Below are 20,620 nucleotides of genomic sequence, written 5' to 3'. Positions count from 1 at the left end.
TATGACAAATGCTGATTTCTTCTGTGCTTTTTTCCTTGAAATGATGACACCAAAAAACTTAAGTAATCATGTTCCCTCTCCCATCCTGCCCCAAATATAAAAGTATCATGTATTTCCTTTGTTGATTTTTAGGCATTCGAAAGGGATGTTCTTGCTGATTCAAGACAACATAGTTCTGTCCAGGACTCTACACTGGGGATAAGGACATGGGACTCCTCCTGCCAGATTCCAGATGGTTCATTACAACTGACATCTTGGTTGACAACTGTGAAAAGGAACTCTGGATTATTTTATTTTATTTTTGTGGGAGACCACAATCCCCAAACTGTAGGACATATCAGGTATTAAATCAGATAATTAGACTTTTCCATAATGTTAGTTGATTGTTATTTGTTTTCTATGTAGGACTTTAAGCATTCAGATCTTATTCTTTGTTTCTTTTAAGAAATGGAAAATTTTTGTTTTTACATCTTGCACTGTAGCTGAGTAATGACAAGAAGTCTTTCTTAGGGAAAATTGGGGTGGTTCTGTTACAGCTTTAATTTTTTTAGGGTTATCTTCATATAGTATTTAAAACTATTTTTATATGTTATAATTACTGATAATGATTGTTATTATCTTAATTACAAAAGCTCTTTCTTTCCTTCTTTCTTTCTTTCTTTCTTATTGCTTTTGAGAGTGTGCTTAATTTTATGAAGACTAGTTTCATGACATTTAGTAGGTAGGGTAGTTCCTGCATTCGGAACTTTTCCAGTTGTTACCTGGCAACTAGGAAACTTCAAAGTTTTAATGAAATTTATGAACGTTTGCACACTTGGCGCATTATGATTCATCTGTTTACTTTCAACCCTTTTAAAATAAATCTATATGCAATTCTCTTTTCCATTCAAACGAGAAAAGCTTCGTTTGTTTCTGTTGGAAGCTAGTTTGATTTGGAGTATCTGAATGCTCAGGTGTTTATTTCAAAATACAGAATGGAAAATCTGCAAGCGCTATCCTATAGCATAGCTCTTAGTTCTTGTTTGTATAGATGTCTATTATTATAAGCCTCTTGGTAAAAGTGGTTAAAAAGAAAATGATCACTCTCTCCCTCTGATACAAGGCAGGAAAAAATATCATAACAGGAGGGGGAATCCTTTTTGCAGCAAAATCGTGTTTATTTTGGGCAGCTATTTTGGTATGTAATTTTTTAAAATTAATTTAAAATTACTCAGTGATCTGCTTTTTCTTTGTCCTAAAGGTTCCATATTTCTTGTAGAATTTTAAAATAACCTTTTCTAATGAGGATGTCTGATATTCTTACTGTAAAAGATGAAACCGATGCAATGAAGGGTTCAGAAGGTGAATTTAAAGATACAGACCCAGTTGAAAACCTTATAAAATCAGGAAGTCAGGAGCAGATTCAAGCAGAAAAGGATGAAAATTGTCCTGATAGCAAAAACAATATGCCGGTAAGAAGCTTTTCACTTTATTTTTCACTAATATATCATGTTAAATAAGTCTGTGTCTTGTTCTTCTCCCTTTCTCATGATCCTCTTACGTGTTTCTTTGGTACAGGTCAGGAAAACTTGACCAGTGTTAGGGAAGCAAGTAGGATGATTATTGCTTCCTCTCTCCTCCTTTGCCCCACTTCTCTGTTTATATTCACGTAACTATGAGAGTCAGTCATTTTTAATTGTTTGAAGTACATGAGCAGTTTTAATGGGAACCAGGCAATTTGTCCATATTTGTGTTTTCCTGAGCTCACATGTGAAGTTGAGTCTTTTCAGTGTAGCAGAACAAGGGAAAAACTCGGCACTCAAGCTGTGTTTATTGTTGCTGAATCCTGACAAAGTCTCAGAGACTGGGCTGTGTTAAGAATATGCTGTATAGTAATAGTGTGGTTTGACCAAAACACTAAAATGTTGAGTGTTGCTTGTATGAACGAAGCACTACAGCACAGCTCAGCGTGTCTGCCCTGAGTAGGGGTGACCAATCTAGGGCTCTTGAGCTATGTGCAGCTTACAGGTGGCTCAGGTGTAACTTTTACAGCAGACCTGTACAGCATAAGACTAAAGTAATCAGATGTAGGTAATCCAAATCCCCAGGTGTCAGAGGAATCAAGTCAGCAGAGCTTCTGAGGCCATTAGGTCTGGGTCCTGCCCTAGCCACCAGCAGAAGGTCCAGCCTCAGCCTCCTTCTCCCTACATCAATGGCAGAGTGAGCTGGTGAGCTATCTTCCCGTCTTGGCTGCTAGCTAGTATTCCCCATACCTTCCCTTTTCCTCCGTTCTTCACCGCTTGACACTTTTGGTATGTGATTTATTAGGTAGGAAAGCTTAGGCAGACCTCATGCATACACTGAAGAGCTGATGCATATAAATGAATGGCCTTTGCGAGGTGGGAGATGCACCTATAAAGACATTGTGGCATCAAATTTCAAGTGAGAAGGAGGCAGGGGAAATAGTATGAAAATATCTTGTGCTAAAGGAGAGCACACCAATAAGGATGGGTTAAGGATTTAGGCAGCAGATTTAATACCTCTGAGGTTTAGTTGTGCAGTTAGTGTTTATGCTCAAGAGTCCTGAAAGATGGGTCTCTTTCACATGGGACAAACTAGCTAACTCCTGGCTGAGGCTGTCCACTTGGTCACTGAAGACTGTAAGTGTCTTAGATGAGGTGAAGAGTTAAGGAAAGCAACTGAAATTTTCTGGCGCAACCTAGAAAATGGGGCAAATTTCTAAGAGAAAACACAGAAGACTGTGTTTGACAAAAATGAGTTTTCTATAGGAATTTTGTGTCTGTGGGTTAATAATAAACAATTTTCTGATAAAAATCCTGATTGGGATATGAATACGGCAGTATTCTCTTGTGGATTGCAAAAACAGGACAGTAGCTTATTAGATTCTTGTTATTGAGAATTGAGTGAAAGGTTCTTTTGGGAGTAGTTCTGTTCAAGACTAACAATTCAATATTCCACTGAGTGAAGTAAGCTCTATCTGCTATGTTAAATTGCTTACAAATAAATCTTGTAGGCCACCGTAATAACAATACAGTTTTACACTTTAATATCTGCTGGCTTTATTAAGGCTGGCATCAGTGTAAATAGATAATTTTATGGAAAAAATAAATCCTTAAAATGAAATACTTCTCCTGTGACATGTGAGAAATAACTGCTACTGAAAAACTGCTAGATGTTATAGCTGAGGTGGTATTTTCTTTAATCAATGGAATGTCCTAGTAGTGAGGCTTAAAAATTAATTTAAGGTTTGTTTATTTTCATACAGTTCAGTAATTTGGAAAAATCTCATTCACGTTTTCTCATTCAACAAATCTCATTCAACACATTTTAGTGTGGAAACTTCTATGAGACTCAAGTGGCAAATCTGCCTTCCTGCAAACAAATGTTGCTGTATAGTCAGTCTAGAGAAATTAATCTGTTGGTGCTGTCAATGGCTGTGGGGTTTGGTGAGGGGGCTGGTTACTTGGTTTTGTTCTTGTACAGGAGTAATAGCTGGTGGCTGAAATAATTACGTAGCATACGCAAGGTGAACTGAACAACTGTGTAATGAAGGCCGTTTGATGGAGACAGCTTTGCTGTTGTCTCCATTTAGTGTTGATGTTAGCATTGTGTCCAGGAGTCTCCATCAGAATCAGAACATTGCTGTTACATGAGTAGTGTAATTAAAAAACGTGTTTGTAGGCTGAGGATGTTGATTTGCAGAGTGGTAGGAAGACAGTCAATTACAAAGTGGAACCTTGCTAATGTAAGCCCTTTGCAACAATTGAAATCAGTAAAAGTTAATGTCACGTGTACTGTGGTAGCTGCTAGTGCAAATATCTATGTCATATATTTTTCACTGAAAGCATGTTTTATGCTAAAATACAAAACTAAAATTTTGGCCTGTCCATAGTAAACAAAACTTCAGGAAACAGTAGAGTGGTCAGCAAGTTTTTAACTAATGGATGATTAAGTAGTTTGGTGAAATTTCACTGGATGTACTGCTTTTCATTAAGTGCAGGTTAAATGTTACTGTAGTGGTGGGAAAAAGAGCAAAGGATTTGCTGAGAAATGTTAGAGAAGATTATCAGAGGATTGGAATTTGTTGTGTTCTTTTGTTTACTAATTGAGTATAACAGGATGGGTTGGGGGGTGGGAGTTGTATGGGGCTTGGTTCTGGCTTTCCTAGCTAGTAGCTAAATGCTTAATAGGTTTCATATCTATTTGTAAACTACAATAATATTCCTGAGTACAGTTATCATTTGATTTCTAACTTCTTTACAGCTGAGTAAGAAACAGGCTATGACCTTTCCTCTGTCTAAACCTATCATGGTTTGAATTCAGGTATGTTTCTGGATCTTCATGGTTCCAGAAACTGGTGATTATATTTTGAAATGTAACTGTGGCTCTGAATTCCAGATTACTTTGAGATATTGTGCATTAGTAACCTATTTGCTGTTGCATACACCGTTGGAGGTACAATATGAATGAGAAAAATATCTTATTAGAGTACGTGGCTAGCGCTCCCAATTTCTTTAAGCAGTGTGAGAGTAGTATAATTGATACACAGATTATTAGGGAAGGTTTTTGAATTGCCGTATTTTGAGGTGACCATGAAGTAACTCTTAAATGGAACTGGAAACAAGAGGCACTCATCTGAAAAGTACTTTTACCCAAGTCATGTGCATGTCAGCACTTTGGTAGTTTTTGTAATCAAAAAGGTGTTGGTTCACCAGTCACTGTTGTCTCCCACCTGTTAATCTTATCCAGGTCAGGTGACAATATACTAATTCTGAATTAGGTAGAATATGGGGTCTGAAGTTTGTTGCCTTTGTCACTGGGTGGTGAGACAGGCAATACTTCATCTGCTCTAAGGATTGCTGTTACAAAGTTAACATGTCAGGAAATACTGACAGAAAATTAAACAAACAGCCTGGATTTATCTTACAGGATAGTGCCTTCTATTCACTATTAGGAAGATTTTTTTTTTTTTCCCAAACCCAAAAATATTTAATATCTCCATAACAATTCATGTTGGCTTATGTATAATCCGGAAAAGGAGGTTTGTTCTTATTCTACAATCCATGCAGTATGGGGTTTGGGGGGAAGAAGAATGTTAGTCTTAAATGCTGTCATCTCTGCACTGAAAAATAACCATTAATAAGTAGATTTAAGATCCTTGATGGGATGATGATGGCCAAGGCAGTAAAAGACTGAGAGAAAGCAAGCTGCATATCACTGTGTATCAGGAAAAGCACTTGCAAACTGTGGAGAATAAAACCAAAATATGACCAACAAAAAAGGCCTCACGGAAGGATGGAGACTGGTGCGTGAATGCAGGAGTTGTATGCATCCACCATATGATATGGGCAATGCAAATGTATTAAGTGAGTATATCTGTTTTGGATTTATGCTAATTAAGCAGATATCGCTGTCCTTTGGAGGAATTGGCTTAATTTTTTTACTTAGCAACTAGACGTCTCTCTTCCTACAAGTTTCTTCCCTCCGTACTAGCACAAAGCTTTGTTTTCTCTGTGTTCCACAGCTTGAGTTCTCTGAAGCCTTTCTTTGCTGCCTCCCCAGCTGTTTTGGTCTTGTCAGGATTTACCTGTCTTTGTTTCCAAAATATGTGACTTAATACTTTTTAGTAGATAGATGATTGGGCAGATTCTGTTTGGTTACTTTTGAACTGTTTAAAATACTTCTGTGTCCAATGAGGAAACTATTTTTCCATCAGTCTTCCTCTATTGTTTCCTGGAAAATTGCTGTCACTACTCACTAATACAGGACAGCAAGTAACCATAGACCATGCTGTTCTTTCCTTCAGTCTTCAAAGCTACCTGTGGTTGTTAGGACTGTAGCCCTTAACTGGATTTAAAATTGAGACCTAATTTAGAAGAAAAGTGAGAAACTGAATGTCCTTAGAACACTTTGTTCAGGTCTCTCATGTCATGCCTGTCTTCTGAAATGTCCAAACGGTACTTCAGAAATAGATGTAGTACCTTCTCCAAAAACCTATCACACTTCTAAGTTTGCCATCTTGTGCCTGACCTGTTTTTATCCAACTTGTTTAGACAGCATAGTGATGATAGAGGAAGGTGTGTAACAACTCCAGATCTTTACTTTGTATTTAATATACGTGATGTATGGAGGTAATTAGGAAAAAATTAAATAGGCGACTACTCCTACTGAAAGCCTGGATGTATATGATTATATGTGTTTGGCAAACTCTTATCTTAATTACCTTTTTATTTTGTAGTTGGAAATGAAGCATAGTAGTTGGTCTTACAAGTTGTTAGTTGGTTTGGGGTTTTTTTTTTTGAGACAAAACCCTAATCATTCTTTTCATTATGCAATTGTTTGGAATACTTGCTTTTAAAGACTGTCTTGAAATCATGCCCATAATGACTTTAAATGGGGCATAAATTTATTTTTAATCTTGCTGTCATTAACACAGTGTTTTCTCAAGTCAGTAAAAGTCTTTGAGAACTGCAAATATAAAGAAATTGCTTAATTTGCACTCACTAATGATTACATATTCTAAAGTAGCTATAAATTGTTTTTCACAAATGGGGAACATAAAGTTGCTCTCTAGGAGCAAAACTTAGTAAATGCAGAGAAATTAGGAGAGAACTAAAATTCACAGACCTGAAAAGAGAGAAAATGTGCATTAACAGCTGCAACATGCATTGACTACCTATTGTCCTGGAATTGCAGTGGAAATGTAGTTATCTTCAGCTGGCGTGGTTTTGCTTGAGAAGAAGATGATTGGGCACAGATTCTAAGTTTTGTTACTGTTGATGAGTGCAGTTACTGTTGATGTAACAGGACTTTAGGTTTTGTATTTCCAGGTGCAGACCTTACATCATAGGCCTTTTCTCACATTAGCTGTCCCTGCAGTCCAGCCATACCAGATTTATTCTAGTGCTTCTTACCTGTCAGGTGTGTGGTGCTTATTCTTTACAGTTACAGCTGGATGTGGGGGCTTGTATTTCAAGTTTTGACATCCTTAAAGTCATGCAGGAAAGCAAGGAATCCATGCCTATCAAAGGATTGTTTTACAAGGCAGTTGTTTCTAGATAACAGGTCTTAATATGATGGGTGGGATGATACTTATCTCATGTGTAATTTTGAGGTTTGAGTCATTTCAGTAAAGGGAGAATCTTCCTCCTACAGTGGCCCCCCATCTCTCCCTAGTGTTATTGGTGTGGGTTTGGTCCCTAAAAATTGTCAGGTGCTCATGAAATTGAGCACCATGGTATTCAAATACCTTAGTTTACTACCCTGAATGTCCTATATTGTTTTGATGAACTTATTCCCCATAGGTTGCAAACACCTATCTTTAAAAAAAAATCTTTAAATGCAGCATAATTGACAGTGTCAGTTGGGTTGCCCTTCCAACCTGGAAACAGAACTGTGATTCTGCAAGCAAAATGGAAGATGAGATACAACACATGTAAAACACTTAAAGGAATGTACCATCAAACTTGTCCTACTGTGATTGAAATCCGAAAATCACATTCATTTTAAACATTCTTATGAAGAATTCAGATTTGATACTAGATCATTTCAATATCTCAATTAAATTTTGAGGCATTTGCTTTGCTTTATCTGGCATGGACAAGCATGCTTGAGTTTTGGCTGCAATGGATTCCTGAGACTTTACTGAGGTAAGGTGAGGAGGAGATACGTGGTTTGTACAGTTTTTAATTAAATTTAATTATGATACGGTTCCAGCTTCCCAGCAACAGTCTCTTCTCTGTTGTGTTTTTTTGTTTGTTGGTGGTTTTTTTTTTTAAATCATTTTTAAAAATAATTGAAATATGTATGTCTTAACTAACTAGTGAGCAGTAACTTAAGTGTAAAGTTTTTGTTAACAGTATTAGAAATTCTGTTTGGCTAGTTTACAATGTCTTATGTCCTGTATAACTAAGTTGATTCCCGTCCCCTCCCCACCCTGCCCTGCCTTCACACACACCCCCCCCCCCCCAGTGGTGGATCTGAGGTATTTGCTTCCATATACTCTTTTCAGTTATATACTGGCTTCAAAGCTTCCAAAATTTTGGGAAGGGTAAACAATTGCTCAAGCATAGATTCTTTTGCCTGTTGTTTTGACAGTGAACTGAGGACTCCACTGGCAGTGCTGATTTGATTTTAAGTTCGCACTACTTGATTTGAACCTGCCTAAGATAATTGATGCTGGAGTAATTGATATGAGGCTGGGAAATCATCCAGTTCTTGAAAGTTTTGTAGCTTGCTATAATAGAAGCTTTGCCAGGGATATGCAGAGTGCCAGCTTTCAATATCCAATGTATGCTTTCAACATAGCTGATTGAAAGAAAAAAAATATTTTGCAGGTAACAGCAAAACTTAAAGTCTTTGTATTGTTCCAAGTATGAGAACATTTGAACTGTCTTTGCTGCTCAAAATCTCAGCAAGCTTCCTTTACAAAACTGATGATGAGTTCAGTTAGCTTTCAGTGCTGCTATTTAAAATCCTGTTATATAGTGAAATGAGCTTAAATGAGCACCCCTTCTGCTGCTTTTCAGCTAAGCTGGTGCAACATCCAAAAAAAACATTTGGGACTTGAGAAAACTGGAGAAATAGCGGTTCTTCTGCCTTTATGTGGTAGAACCTTTTACTGTAGGTTAGGTGTTCTTTTTAGCAACATATATGTTCTGCTAGAAATTAAGGCACTTGATAGACATCTGCTCCTATGATCCTAGGGCAGGGAGGGCTGTCTTTATGTGGTTTTTAAACAGAGTTTTTGTTTAGTTTCCTTCTGAAAGGATACCCCTTTCATAAAGGAGGAAATATTGTCCATTAAACAACATTTGAAATTATATTACCAGTGTTACTTTCTCCTTACAAATATTAGGCCTGTGCTCAGTAAAACCAGTTCTGTTAAAGGCTTGTCTATTCATCAGTTTTAGTTCTACAGTGAAACCAATACTTAAATTATGTTATGCCACTGTAAGTGCTTCTATTCCTGTGTAACTGTCACAGAGGGCTGAGTTAGTTTTAACTATGCAGTTAAGGAATTGTTAAACACTTTTGTTGATTCAAATGTACCTTTCAATCATGCGTACTGTAGTAAAATTCTGGTAATGCTTCTTCTTAAAAGAAACAATAGTAATAGAAGAAGGGATCTGGGAGTAGAAAGAGCAAATGAATGCATAGTATATAACTAAAATGGCTCTGGGAGGAGGGAAAGCATATTAATGCATGGTAAGTTACTAAATTAAAGAAAAATTGACCAGTGGCCCATTTTAAAGTCTGCTTTCGTAAGTCCCAAGATGAAAGAAAAAAACCCATGTTTTAACCTGCTTATGATAGGTCATCATCTGTTCCCTGGTAGAGGCAATGCTGCTTTTTTTTTTGTCTTTTTTTTTTTTCCCCCCATATTATTTTTTCAGGTAGGTTGCAGGAATAGGAAGAAAGTTTATAAAAGCCATGTCATGTTGCCAAGGAAATTAGGACATGAGAATTTAAACTGTAGGAGTGACTGAGAGAGTAAACTGCTTGGATCTTACTGAGCAAGAATAATGCTTGCTTCCTGTTATATTCCTGTAATATCTATTGTTGATAAATGAAGAAGAGAAATCAAGGACAAGCACGATGAAATTGGGAGAGGATATAATCCTTCAGTCAAAAGCACATGCTGTTCCTTTCATAGATTTGACCATCATGTCAGTAATAACTGTTAAAGCTTGCTCTTATACAGACTTTTGCATTAATAAAATTGTACTATTAAGTTTAATATAAACCTTTTCTGTTGTGCCTATCATTCAGCGGCCAGTGCAGTCTTTTGGACAGACAGCAAAAAGGTCGAAGGTACAGTAGACTTGTGTGCTGGCATGCTAAGGAAGCCCTTCATGCTTGATGAAGCTTTGTTACTTTGTGAAAAGTGCCTTTAGTTTTATTTTTTGGCATTGAAGCTTTGTTTTATTCTGTTGGATTTTTGTCTTGCCTAGTTGTCTGCTTTTGTGGTTTGCCTTTATATTTTTGGTGGCTTTTTATTGTTATGGAGAGAAACACTTTCCCAAAGATTTTATTTACTTTTCATTAGATGTGCTCTATTGTGCTGATAGTGCCTTCAAAAGCTGCAGTTGCTTGGGTATTTTCATCCTAGAGGAAATTATTTATTCTATTAAAAATATTAAAAATGCAGTTTTCGGCCATTTTGTTTTACATAAAATGAATGGAAAAATAACGGCTTATGGTATATTTATATCATTTTTATAAGCCATAGTTTTTAATTTTACATACTTTCCTTTAGTCAAACACAAAGTTAAAGTTAGTTCGGAGCCTTGCTGTATGTGAAGAATATCCACCACCTCCCACAGCTGAAATATCACAGGACCTCCAGGTAAAAATCACATTACTGAAGTTTCTGAAACGATTTGAAGTAACTTAACTGTTCAGAAGAAAATCTTTTCGGTACTCTTTAAATATGCAGACATCATATAATTTTAATTTTTTTTAATATAGCTTTATAGAGGAGATAGTATCAGATGAAGAATTTGCTGCTTTCTTTTTCTGAACTATAATGGTTCCTATATGGGGAAGAGGGGTTTTGTTGTTTCAAATTTCTAGTGTTACAGTGCACTTGAGGCAGTCTTAAACTGCTGAAGTGCTGTCTGCCATCATTAAGACAGCAAAATGATGATTAATATGCAGCATAATTTATTGGCTTTTTATATATAGAAAATTTAAACAGTTGTAAGTTCTGGTGCTTTAACTGGATTCCTGCATATTAATCATAATTGCTGGTAGTTCTATTAACACATGCCTGAAGTATTTCTGAAGACTGATCTATGACGATGATATAACACACTTAAGAAAGTTCCTAAGTGCTGGACAAAATATGTAAAAATACCTTAGAGAATTTAAAACAAAATCTAGCTTTCCTGACTTTACCTTCATACCAGTCTGTATTTTTAGAGCAAAATACTATTACTGGTTTTAATTCTGTGTATGTATGAATGTGGGGCTTCAAAATGCTTTTCTTTTTTTCCACTCCTAACGAAACTGAAATGGTTCTTAGTGGCTTACTCATAAAGCATGTTGACTTATCTTGCTGTTATTTGAAAAGCTTCTAAACTGTCTTTTTGTGAAAAGTCTCACTTTTAAGAAGCAGAAGGAACCAGTAGAATAGCAGAGCGTGAGGGGGTTTTGCTGGGGGAGTGGTAATTCAGTTTTGTGGAGGGAGGGAGGTTGAGAACCAATGTATGCATTTGTCAAGCTAATTAAAATTTTGTAAGATTGAACCACGAAGTATCTAGGGTTTTTTTTCTTGGGAAAACTGAGAAAATAGTGTTTTTCATAGTCTTTCACTAATATGCCAGTATTTGAAGAGTTGACTAGAGAAAATTTGAAACTGGGCCTGTTAATTTGATGAAAAATTAAGTCTTAGATTGGTATAGACTGCAGAGTAAGAGGTTAAAAGACAACAGAAAAGCTAATGCTATTTACAATGATTTACAACCCTGTCATAATGTTTTGTGCAAGACTAACAAAATTGACTGAGTTCAGGCTTAGATGTTTAGTCTGAAGAAGTAGGGTTTAACTTTTTCAGTCACTGTAATTATAGGAAGAGAGAATCCTAATTTGATGGGCTGTTCATCCACAGTATATTTCAAACGTAAGAGACATTAGGATTTTTTAAAATCTCCAGCACTATACAACACCATGTATTTAATGGTTTAAAGTCAGACATCTATAATAAGCATTCTCTGCAGATGGCATTTGTTACCATGTCCTCTGGAATCGATCCTTAGCTGCATACTGCAAGGTTCTTGAAAGGAATTATTGCAGTAGTAGAAGAGATGTAGAGGCCAGTTCTATAGAATGAATTGAATTGTGTCATAATCTAAGTTTCTACAAAAGGAATATCGTAAACCAGTTTGTATATTAAGAAACAAAATTAGATCTAGCTCTGAGTTTTCTTTAGAAATGGTAATCTAGAAAAAATGGCTTATGAATCCCAATAACTATCCAAATGATTGAGAGAACAAATTTAATTCTTCCCTGTAGACTGGAGAAATACATGTTGAAGAGAAGAGTTAGAAGTAAGAATTTGTTGCAAGTTCTGACACTGGAGTGCACATCCTATGGGGCACAGGTCTTCCATGACCCCTTGTAACAATTCATACAGGCAATTCCTTCACCCATTTTGCTTTCTTTCCCAAAGAATCTTTGGGAATGGCATGGAAGACTTCTTCTGTGAGCACCAAACAGCTGCTGGCTGCCTCAAGCCCCACACTTCCAAGCATGATGTGTATGCTTTAATTGTGCTTCAGACATGTGGGAGGTCCGGTCGCTAGGTGAAGTGACTGTCTTGCCCAGCCCTCACTAGCAGTACGAGAATAACCTCTGTGATTACTTCCCCTTGCTGGAAAAGTCACTGCGGTGTTGTATCAGTGATTGCAACTGAAAAATGGCTTCCAGTTTTGTGTTCCTAAGTAAAACGGATTTTAAGAGTTAAGAAGAATAAAATTCAGGATAAAGTTGCTGGTAACACTTGAAGAATCCACATTTTTAATGGTTAGAAAGTGTTAGCCTTGATAGGACGAAAAATATACTTACTCAACTAGGAACTGGTGTGAGTTTTGGGATAACTCTGGAGGCTTGCCTGTGACTGTTTGTTAGTCACCCCTTCCACACTAGTGTGTACAGCAGCTCTTAGCAAGGTAAAACTCCTAGGTGTGTGCAGGTGTGGAAGTCACTTAGCAAGGCACTGCTGCCACTGGTGGCTGCTTCTCCTCAGAAGACTATAATGAAAGAGGTTGACAGACTAGAGAAATTGTCTCAAGCAGATCAATTTATTTTCTGATACACTTGTTTATATTTTCTTGAGCAATTGCAACATGAAGAAAGATACTGTTTCGTACTGAGAAACCTAGGTAAATGCTCACAAATTTTTAAGCCTTAATTGTTAAAAAGCACTGGCAACCCTTTACTAAAAGGTGCTATGAAAGTACAAGCTTATCAGTTTTTTGCAGGAGGAAGAACATAACTGATTTATTTGATCTTTTGTCTTTGTAAATACACTAACTCTTTATTCTCTTGCCGTCCTTTGTCTAAATATTAGGTGCTTGGGTTCTTCTGATTCTGTATGCTCTAATACAAAGTACAAACACCAGCAAAGGATGATCCATTTCAGCTCTTTTTAAGGAAGGGCTGCTTTCATATGAATGACAGTTGTTATTATGGGTAACAAGTAAATAAACCTTCAAACAATTGAACTTTTTCTTCTTTAGCAAAATAAAACAACCCAAAGGAGGGGGAGTCGGCGGAGAAGACCAGGGTCTATAATGTTAGTTTATACTGACTTGTGTAAATTCAGGTTGTTGGTTTTAGAGATTCCTGGTAAAAAGCCAAGACCCCAGGACGTAGTGTCTTTAAGTAATATTCTGTAATGTTTCCTGACTCTTGCCTTTTTCTCAAGTGTTTTAAGCTGGAGGAATTTATCAGGTTTTGATGGTTTTAGGGCTTTTGCTTTTTGTTTGGCTTTTTCTTGATTAATCAGGATTTGGTGACAATTTCTTCTGCTACAATGAGGACTTCAGATAGGATCTGAGTTACAGCAAGGAGTCAGTTAAATCAGTACGCCAGCAGAGACCTGCTACAAACAGGGTGGGATTAAAAGAATTTTAGGGGAATAGAAGTTAAAAGGTTTTTCAGCAGCTTTCCAGTCAAGTAGGTCACATTTAATTAGATGCTACAGTTTTTATAGCATGAAATCACAAGGAAGCGCCCTTTGCTGCACAGTTCTGTTGTATCACACTTTGAAGTAGAATTGGTGGTAGTAGAACTGGCTGTTCAGATGGCTATTCCTTTTTTTAGCTCTCATTGGGAAAAGAAGTATGAAAATGATTACTTGCTAAAATCCTTTGACTAAACTATTGCTGTATGCTTTTACTCTGGATGGGTTTAGAATATGTAGTCACTCAATTTTTTAGTGAAGGAAAATCAGACTATGAAAATTTCCTTAGTTTACTGGTAGTTTTGTAGAGTATTATTGTAAAATAGAGAATAAGGTATTGGTGGATCCAAGTCAGAAATAATTTAATAAAACATAAACATGTTTCTTTTTCAAATAACTTTCACGCAGCTGCTAGGTGAACAGTAGATGTAATGCACTTTGCAGTGACAAATAAATTGCTCATTTGAATTCTATTCAGGTTAGTGATGTGAGGAATGCAAAGATTTGTTTTGGACTCCTTAAGGTTTGTAGCCAAGTGAATTCTCAAGACTAGGAAACAGTTATGCAAAAGTTCATTATTAGTGATTGGAAATGGTTTTTATCAGACTTGGTTATAGATAATCTCATAAACCCTGAGAAGTCTTCACATTTGTAATGCTGTTTTGCAGGGTGTTCATGAATTAAGTTTAATTAGAACACTTAATGTGAGGAAAAAAATCATAATGAAAGGGAGAGCTGATAAAACTACCAGCTAAACTTCTTTTCTCATTTGAAAAAGTTGTTATTCCACAAATGCACATTGAAACTAGTTTTTAACCATAACCTCATTAGTGTAGAGTTCCTGTTGCCCAGCTCTGCAGGGACAAAGGTAGGTAGCAGTTTGGTGCGCTAGGGCAGGGAGGAGCATTACTGCAGGTTGTGCAAGGATGTGTTTGCGTGTGAAACAGTCTTTAGCCTTGGTGAATCCTGACTATATTTAACTCTGGCCAGCTTACATGAGTGAGATCAAGGCTGTGTAATGACACACGAGCTGAAGCTTAGAGCAGGTGCCTGGATATGGGTAAGAATGGGTTTGCAGGAAGAGTGAAGACTTGCATGGGAAGGGATTAGGTGCAGGATAGCAGAGTGATAGGCAAGAATGGATGAGAGGCAGGTTCTTCAGGTTGGGAAGGATCAGATGTTCTCGGGGGCAGGAGGGTGGTGGTGGTGACAGCATCAACTCAGTTGGCATCTGGGGGAGCAAAATTGACATTTGAGGGACGTCAAGATAAAAGGTAATGGGGGAGTCTCGCTCTTAACAGGACTTTGCCACTCGTGCTCTTGGAGTCATTCAGACACATGGTGTCTCCATTTCCCCCTACCTCCTCTGATTTTTGCTGTCTGAAATATGTTAGTCCTTCACTGACAGTCTTAGTAAAGAGGCATGAAAAACAAATCACAATTTTCCACTATTTAGGGGACCATTATGTCACTATAATTTCAAAGGGAAGATCTTTTCTGCTGTATTTGGGAAACAGGTTTTATGATAGTTCATCTACTTGTATAAGAACATGGATCTTGAGATGATTACACACAAAGCTACTCTGTCAAAATATACAGGAAGTTAGGAATCTAAGCCTTGATGACAGTGAGGTTTGCAAATTTTGCCTTGATATATTGTACTCTAAATATTTCCTTTTTTTGTGGATCTGGGAATGCTGGTCTGTCTGAGATGGAAACATTTGTTTTTAATTTTTTTTCTTCTTTGTATAAACCAAATTGAAACTTGAAACAAGCTTTTATAGTCAAGAACTATGAAGAATGAGGGGGGAAAAGCATTGTGGATGATGCATTACTTAAAAATTTAGAAGCTGTATAAAATTTATACATCTGAAAAACGAATATTTTCATATGTGTATCAAATAAGGTAGTTCGGATTCATTTTGAAATAGCATTCAGGGCCTGGAAGTGTGTGTAAATTGAAAATGTGTATGGTAGTTTCTATGCCTTTTCTATAGTTTTTGGTTTACTGATAAATAATTTCATTTTGTGGTTGCATAAAGTACATGTGGGATCAGAAAGAACATGAAGGCAATTATTTTCCTTGTTACTTCTTTATTTTGCAGGTGGTATAGTACAAAACAGTTCTCCTGCAGGTATTGTTTGAAATAATTTCTGTGATGACTGATTTTTTACTTTTGACAGGAGAAAATTCAGATCCAGTTGTCACAGTCTTTTGAAAAAGAAGAAAAGCCTGCAAAAGATGAAACAGAAAAGGAAAAATCCAGTGATAAACTGTCCAGAAAAATGTTATCAAGAGGTTTGCTATCTGTCATTGTGCTTTTTAAATGTACTGTGTAGATAAAGAATATTTAGAGAAAATAACAGTTTGCTTCCAGGTCATCATTGCATAAACATTGGGGCTTTTTTAGCAAATGAAGCAAGTAGATCAGATATCTCTGAGCTGGAGAAGGAATTGGTCCCAGAGGATATGCTTTCGAGGCTTCATCAAACACATGTACTCCAGCAAATGCTTTTCCTTTCTCGCCTGTCTAGCTACGCAGACCAGCATAAAAGCAGTTGCATTGTCTCAGCTGTGTCCAAGTGTTCTTTGGAAAACTGACTTTACTAGTCAGTAGAAGTCACTATCTTATTCCTAGACTTTGTTGTTACAGGATTTGTGAAACTTTGAAAAAAGTGAGAATGACAACTACCTTTATACTTTTTCTTATCTTTATTCAACAGAAGTCAATATTCTTGTTTATTTATTTTACTTTTGACAGTATCTAGAATTTTTATATAAATTTTGGAGCAAGGGTTGGAACTACATAAGTAGAAATGACAAGTATTATGCTTTCACTTTTAATATTCATGTATTCTGGATTGAAGATCTATTCTATCTGCTGAAAGTCTTTGGTTTTTAACCTGAAATAGAACTGTAAAGTTAATGACTTCAGCCTGTCTCTGTCCATGTTACCTACTGCTTCCTAAAGGTAGAAGGCTTCATATGTTTAAGTTGGCAAATCATTGTATAGCTCTTGCTTTAAATAAAGGATCCAGAATGCTTATCTAAACATCCTAGATCAACCAGTGTGTAGGAGATATCTTTAAAGCTAGAATTCTTTTTGAGAAAGGTAGCACTTGTCCATCTTGTGTCCCTCAATTCCATAAGGCCTTCCTCAATGTGGCGTTTCAGTGCATCTTGTCCCAGCTGGCAGCCAGGTATTTGTGACATAAAAAACACTGGGATGGAGAACTTAACTGTGTTTACAAATCTCAGTCTTTGAAATGATGCCTTAAAAAAATAGGGTGTTCTTTCAGAGCTGACTTGCTCAACCTTTAAAGTACATGCCCACCTTCTAAAATTAAGGAGAAAAAAACCCAAACAAACCCAAACCCCACCTCCCACCCAAAAAAATACCCAACATCTTAGGTAACGATGAGGAGTTGAGAGCAAAGTGGCAAAATGTCTAAGGTAGAGGTAGCAGTTCTAAATTCACCCAATATCTCCTCTGGAGGTTAATTACTTCCCAATTTAGGACATGCCAAAATAGAAAATGATGGAATTTAAGCATCAGTCTTCTAGTGATTATAACTCAATTATTGCTCACTTGCAAATTAAGAAAATTAAAGTAAATAATTATTCAATCTTAAAGTTGTTTTACCAGGCATACCTTTTTTTTTTCCCGCCCCTCTTTTTCCCCTCTTCAGAATCAAAAATAATCCCAAACCATAAATGCTCAAACTTACTTGGTTTCATTTATACTCTCTTGATAATATATGGGCAGGATTGATAACATAACAAGCTCTGCTGATAAAGGAACCCGCTATCATTCTTCTTTAGGGAACTAGAGATTCTTTGTCCTCAGGAGGACTTGAATTTTCTCCAGGAAAAACTTAGGTCACATTTCTGAAGATGGCTGCTCTGCCAGCACTGTTGCTTCTAATGAAAAAGCCTGCATAGATTCTGTCTTCAGTGAATCTACCCTTCTTTGTGCGGTAGTCCCCTCATTGCTAAAGGAAGCTAATTTGCAATGACTGCTCTCTGTACTGGCCACAAAAAGACCTGTAACAGCTAGGATCTAGGCGTAAGTTTGAACTGTGCCTAACTTGAGAGTAGGTTAACACATAAGTAGTTCTTGGAAGAAATCTAGTTCCAAAAATATTATGAAAACACTTACAGCTTTGAATTCTCAGACCTGGAACTCTGGAAGGTGCTCATGTAAGGGAAGCTTTGGTGTTACGTCATTTCTTTCAGTGACAGATTTTAGAGAACAAAATGTAACTTTGAATACTTTATTTCACAGAAACCAGAAAGGAGGCAGAAGGTTGCCAGACTTATTTTTGAAAACTTCTAAACATTATGCTGTGAAAACAAAGCCCAACAAGGATTTTTAATAATACAATATCATGTTCATGAAGGTTAAACTGTTGCATTCTAAGTTACAATATTTCTTCAGGCAACATCTAGTAATTCTGTAGATCTGATGCACAGAAGTGTATACAACAGTGCAATGTAGTACATTGAGAAAACTTGGAAGGTTGATGGAAATCAGGTGACTCAAGGTGATACACTGCTTCAAAATATATAGCAATTTGTTAATAGATTGGCAGTTGCTTCTGTATTACACTTAAATTTAGGGAATTGGGGGGCGATGTTGGGTTTTCTGTTTTGTTTTTTACTTGTGAGCCTTTTCTGTGGAAACTGGAAGTGTTTAATTTTGGGAATAAAATGCCTAATAGTTATATAGTCTTGATCCATAAATAGTACATTCAGCAATAATTGGAAAAAATTAGTATTAGTGTGTTGTATTAGTGTTTTTTTCAAAGCGTAATTTTGTTCTCTTCCCCCTCTACCCTTAGATTCCAGCCAAGAGTATACAGATTCCACTGGTATAGATCTTCATGAATTTTTAGTAAATACATTAAAAAACAATCCCAGGTAAGCATCAGTAATATCAACTTCCTGTTTTTCTTTCTTCTTGTTGCCTGAGATGTCACACCACCTGGGGTTTTTTCTTGTTGTTTTTTTCCCCCTCTTAAATGTCTAACACTATATGTCACTTATGTAGGATGAGATTTTGTTGCGCAAGCTATCTGAAACACCAGTCCTCTGTAATTTGTGTGTTATATGAACAGAGGTTCAGGACACTGAAATGGTTTAAATGCTTTTAATGTTTAATAAGCAAATGAGTTCTGTCTGTGTGCAGTTCTCTCCCTGAAGGGACTCTTAATACTGTGTCTCAAAAACTTGTACTCTCTTAGCATCTGCTTGTTAGAGACCAAACTGCCTTCTCTTACTTTAATCTGTCTTGCACTGAATTTATAGACAAAGGAATTTTTTTAAGCTGTACCATATAGCCATAGTTAGATATATACATTTTCACTCTGCACATCAGAAACCAAATCTGACCTAATTCAAGTCCATCATTTGTTAGCAACAGAGTTGACATGGTTCTGTTGCTTTGAGGTTTGCAGTATGTTGCTGTCTCTCTTGTGTTCTTTTCCTCATACTAGGTCTGTGGCTATATATACAAGGCAAGAAATTAACTCGGTGGAATTGTGCTGCTGTCGCAAAAGCTATTCCACTGCTCTTTGTTATTCATTCATATTATAGTTATGATTTCCAATGTGATAATTTATTGGGAATCTATTTTATTTGCAAAAAGTATAAAATGAGTTATAGTAACAGGCCAACACCATTTTGTCCTATAGAGTAAAATTAGAAAGTACAGATCTCTGCTATACTCTTACGTTGTTCCTATTTGAGGTCATAAAGCATCCCAGTGACAACCAGAAATTGTAGGTGAAGGTCTGCTGTGGGTTTACATGTGCAGTAACTGGGAAGCTTAGTTATCTGATGTGCACAAATTATGAACTGTGTGGCAGTTAATTTCATTACATGTTAATGATTTATTGGAACTGGCATAAGCATTTTTAAGACTAATATTAATTTCTATCACCTTGAGTTTTAGCTTTTTCATATTCTCTTAATAGCTCATCACATTGCAGTGTGTGCCAGCTTTTAACCACTTGGTTGTTGGTATGTTGTAGCAGTGCCTCCCGTCACTGTGTCTCAATGATCCCATGATGTGCTTCACAATCCAAGGGCCAATTCAGGCCTCAGCAAATGTTACTACCCATGCTAACCATCAAGAAACAGCCTAGTCACTGCTTTTCCTTCTTGAGACTGTCTTCTCAATGACTGTACTTTTTTGAGGCTGCTGGGAAAAGATTATTTGGAGGATTTTTGTATTCTGATTTCTGAGATGAGAACAGCAGGTTTCACTAGGTGGATTCAAGACGATATAGCTTAGTGAAAAATGAATACTTTGTCCTAAAAATACTGCATTTGATACCTGGTGGTCAAATTTAGTCTGCCATATTCCCTTGATCACAGATCTTATCTATGTATTCTTAAGATGAATACAACTGCAGTTATTGGAGTGTCTCATATGTGAGTTGCTGTGTTTTTATTTTCAGGGACAGAATGATGCTGCTGAAATTAGAACAGGAAATTTTAGATTTCATTGGTAATAATGAGTAAGTACTGTACTCTTATAGGAAAAAAAGAATTCAAGAGTGTTCCTGTTTATTAAATAAAGCTACTATTCCTTTCTTCCAGAATTCCAAGGAAAAAGTTTCCCCCAATGACATCTTACCATAGAATGCTGTTGCACAGGGTAGCTGCTTACTTTGGATTAGAGCACAATGTGGACCAGAGTGGGAAGTCAGTCATAGTAAATAAAACTAGCAATACAAGAATGTAAGTGTAAAAAGTCTTGAAAAAACTTTTTTTGATGCATAGATTTAACACCTGGGATATATGATGCATCTGTAGCATCAGGGATCTATCTATTCATTGGGAAGCTTGCATCAAGGAGAGGTAGTTGCAAGATCTTTACTGTTTGTGTTTCAGTGCTGGGTAATAACGTGATCTGTTTCATGCTTAAA

At 36.6% G+C, this 20,620-nt stretch overlaps 1 protein-coding gene across 14 annotated transcripts in view; it reads left to right on the top strand.

Annotated features, from left to right (window-relative positions):
• The first annotated feature begins 202 nt into the window (after positions 1-202).
• R3HDM1 (R3H domain containing 1) overlaps positions 203-20,620 on the top strand; it is a 55,169-nt gene continuing 34,751 nt past the window's right edge. For 10 of the 14 annotated variants that reach the window (XM_069780794.1, XM_069780803.1, XM_069780801.1 and 7 more), the window contains exons 1-8: positions 203-341; positions 1,241-1,451; positions 9,772-9,813; positions 10,259-10,348; positions 15,872-15,986; positions 18,530-18,608; positions 20,150-20,209; positions 20,292-20,432. In XM_069780794.1, coding sequence (XP_069636895.1) covers positions 1,281-1,451; positions 9,772-9,813; positions 10,259-10,348; positions 15,872-15,986; positions 18,530-18,608; positions 20,150-20,209; positions 20,292-20,432 — 698 coding nt within the window. In that variant the 5' untranslated portion in view covers positions 203-341; positions 1,241-1,280. The remainder of the gene's footprint in view (positions 342-1,240; positions 1,452-9,771; positions 9,814-10,258; positions 10,349-15,871; positions 15,987-18,529; positions 18,609-20,149; positions 20,210-20,291; positions 20,433-20,620) is intronic. The other 4 variants (XM_069780804.1, XM_069780797.1, XM_069780793.1 and 1 more) reach the window with 3 other exon arrangements.

This window comes from Haliaeetus albicilla, chromosome 4 (genome assembly GCF_947461875.1).
Source record: "Haliaeetus albicilla chromosome 4, bHalAlb1.1, whole genome shotgun sequence".
NCBI classification, from domain to species: Eukaryota; Metazoa; Chordata; class Aves; order Accipitriformes; family Accipitridae; genus Haliaeetus; species Haliaeetus albicilla.
Note: the sequence above shows the minus strand (reverse complement) of the source record. Positions and strands in the feature narration are given on the sequence as shown.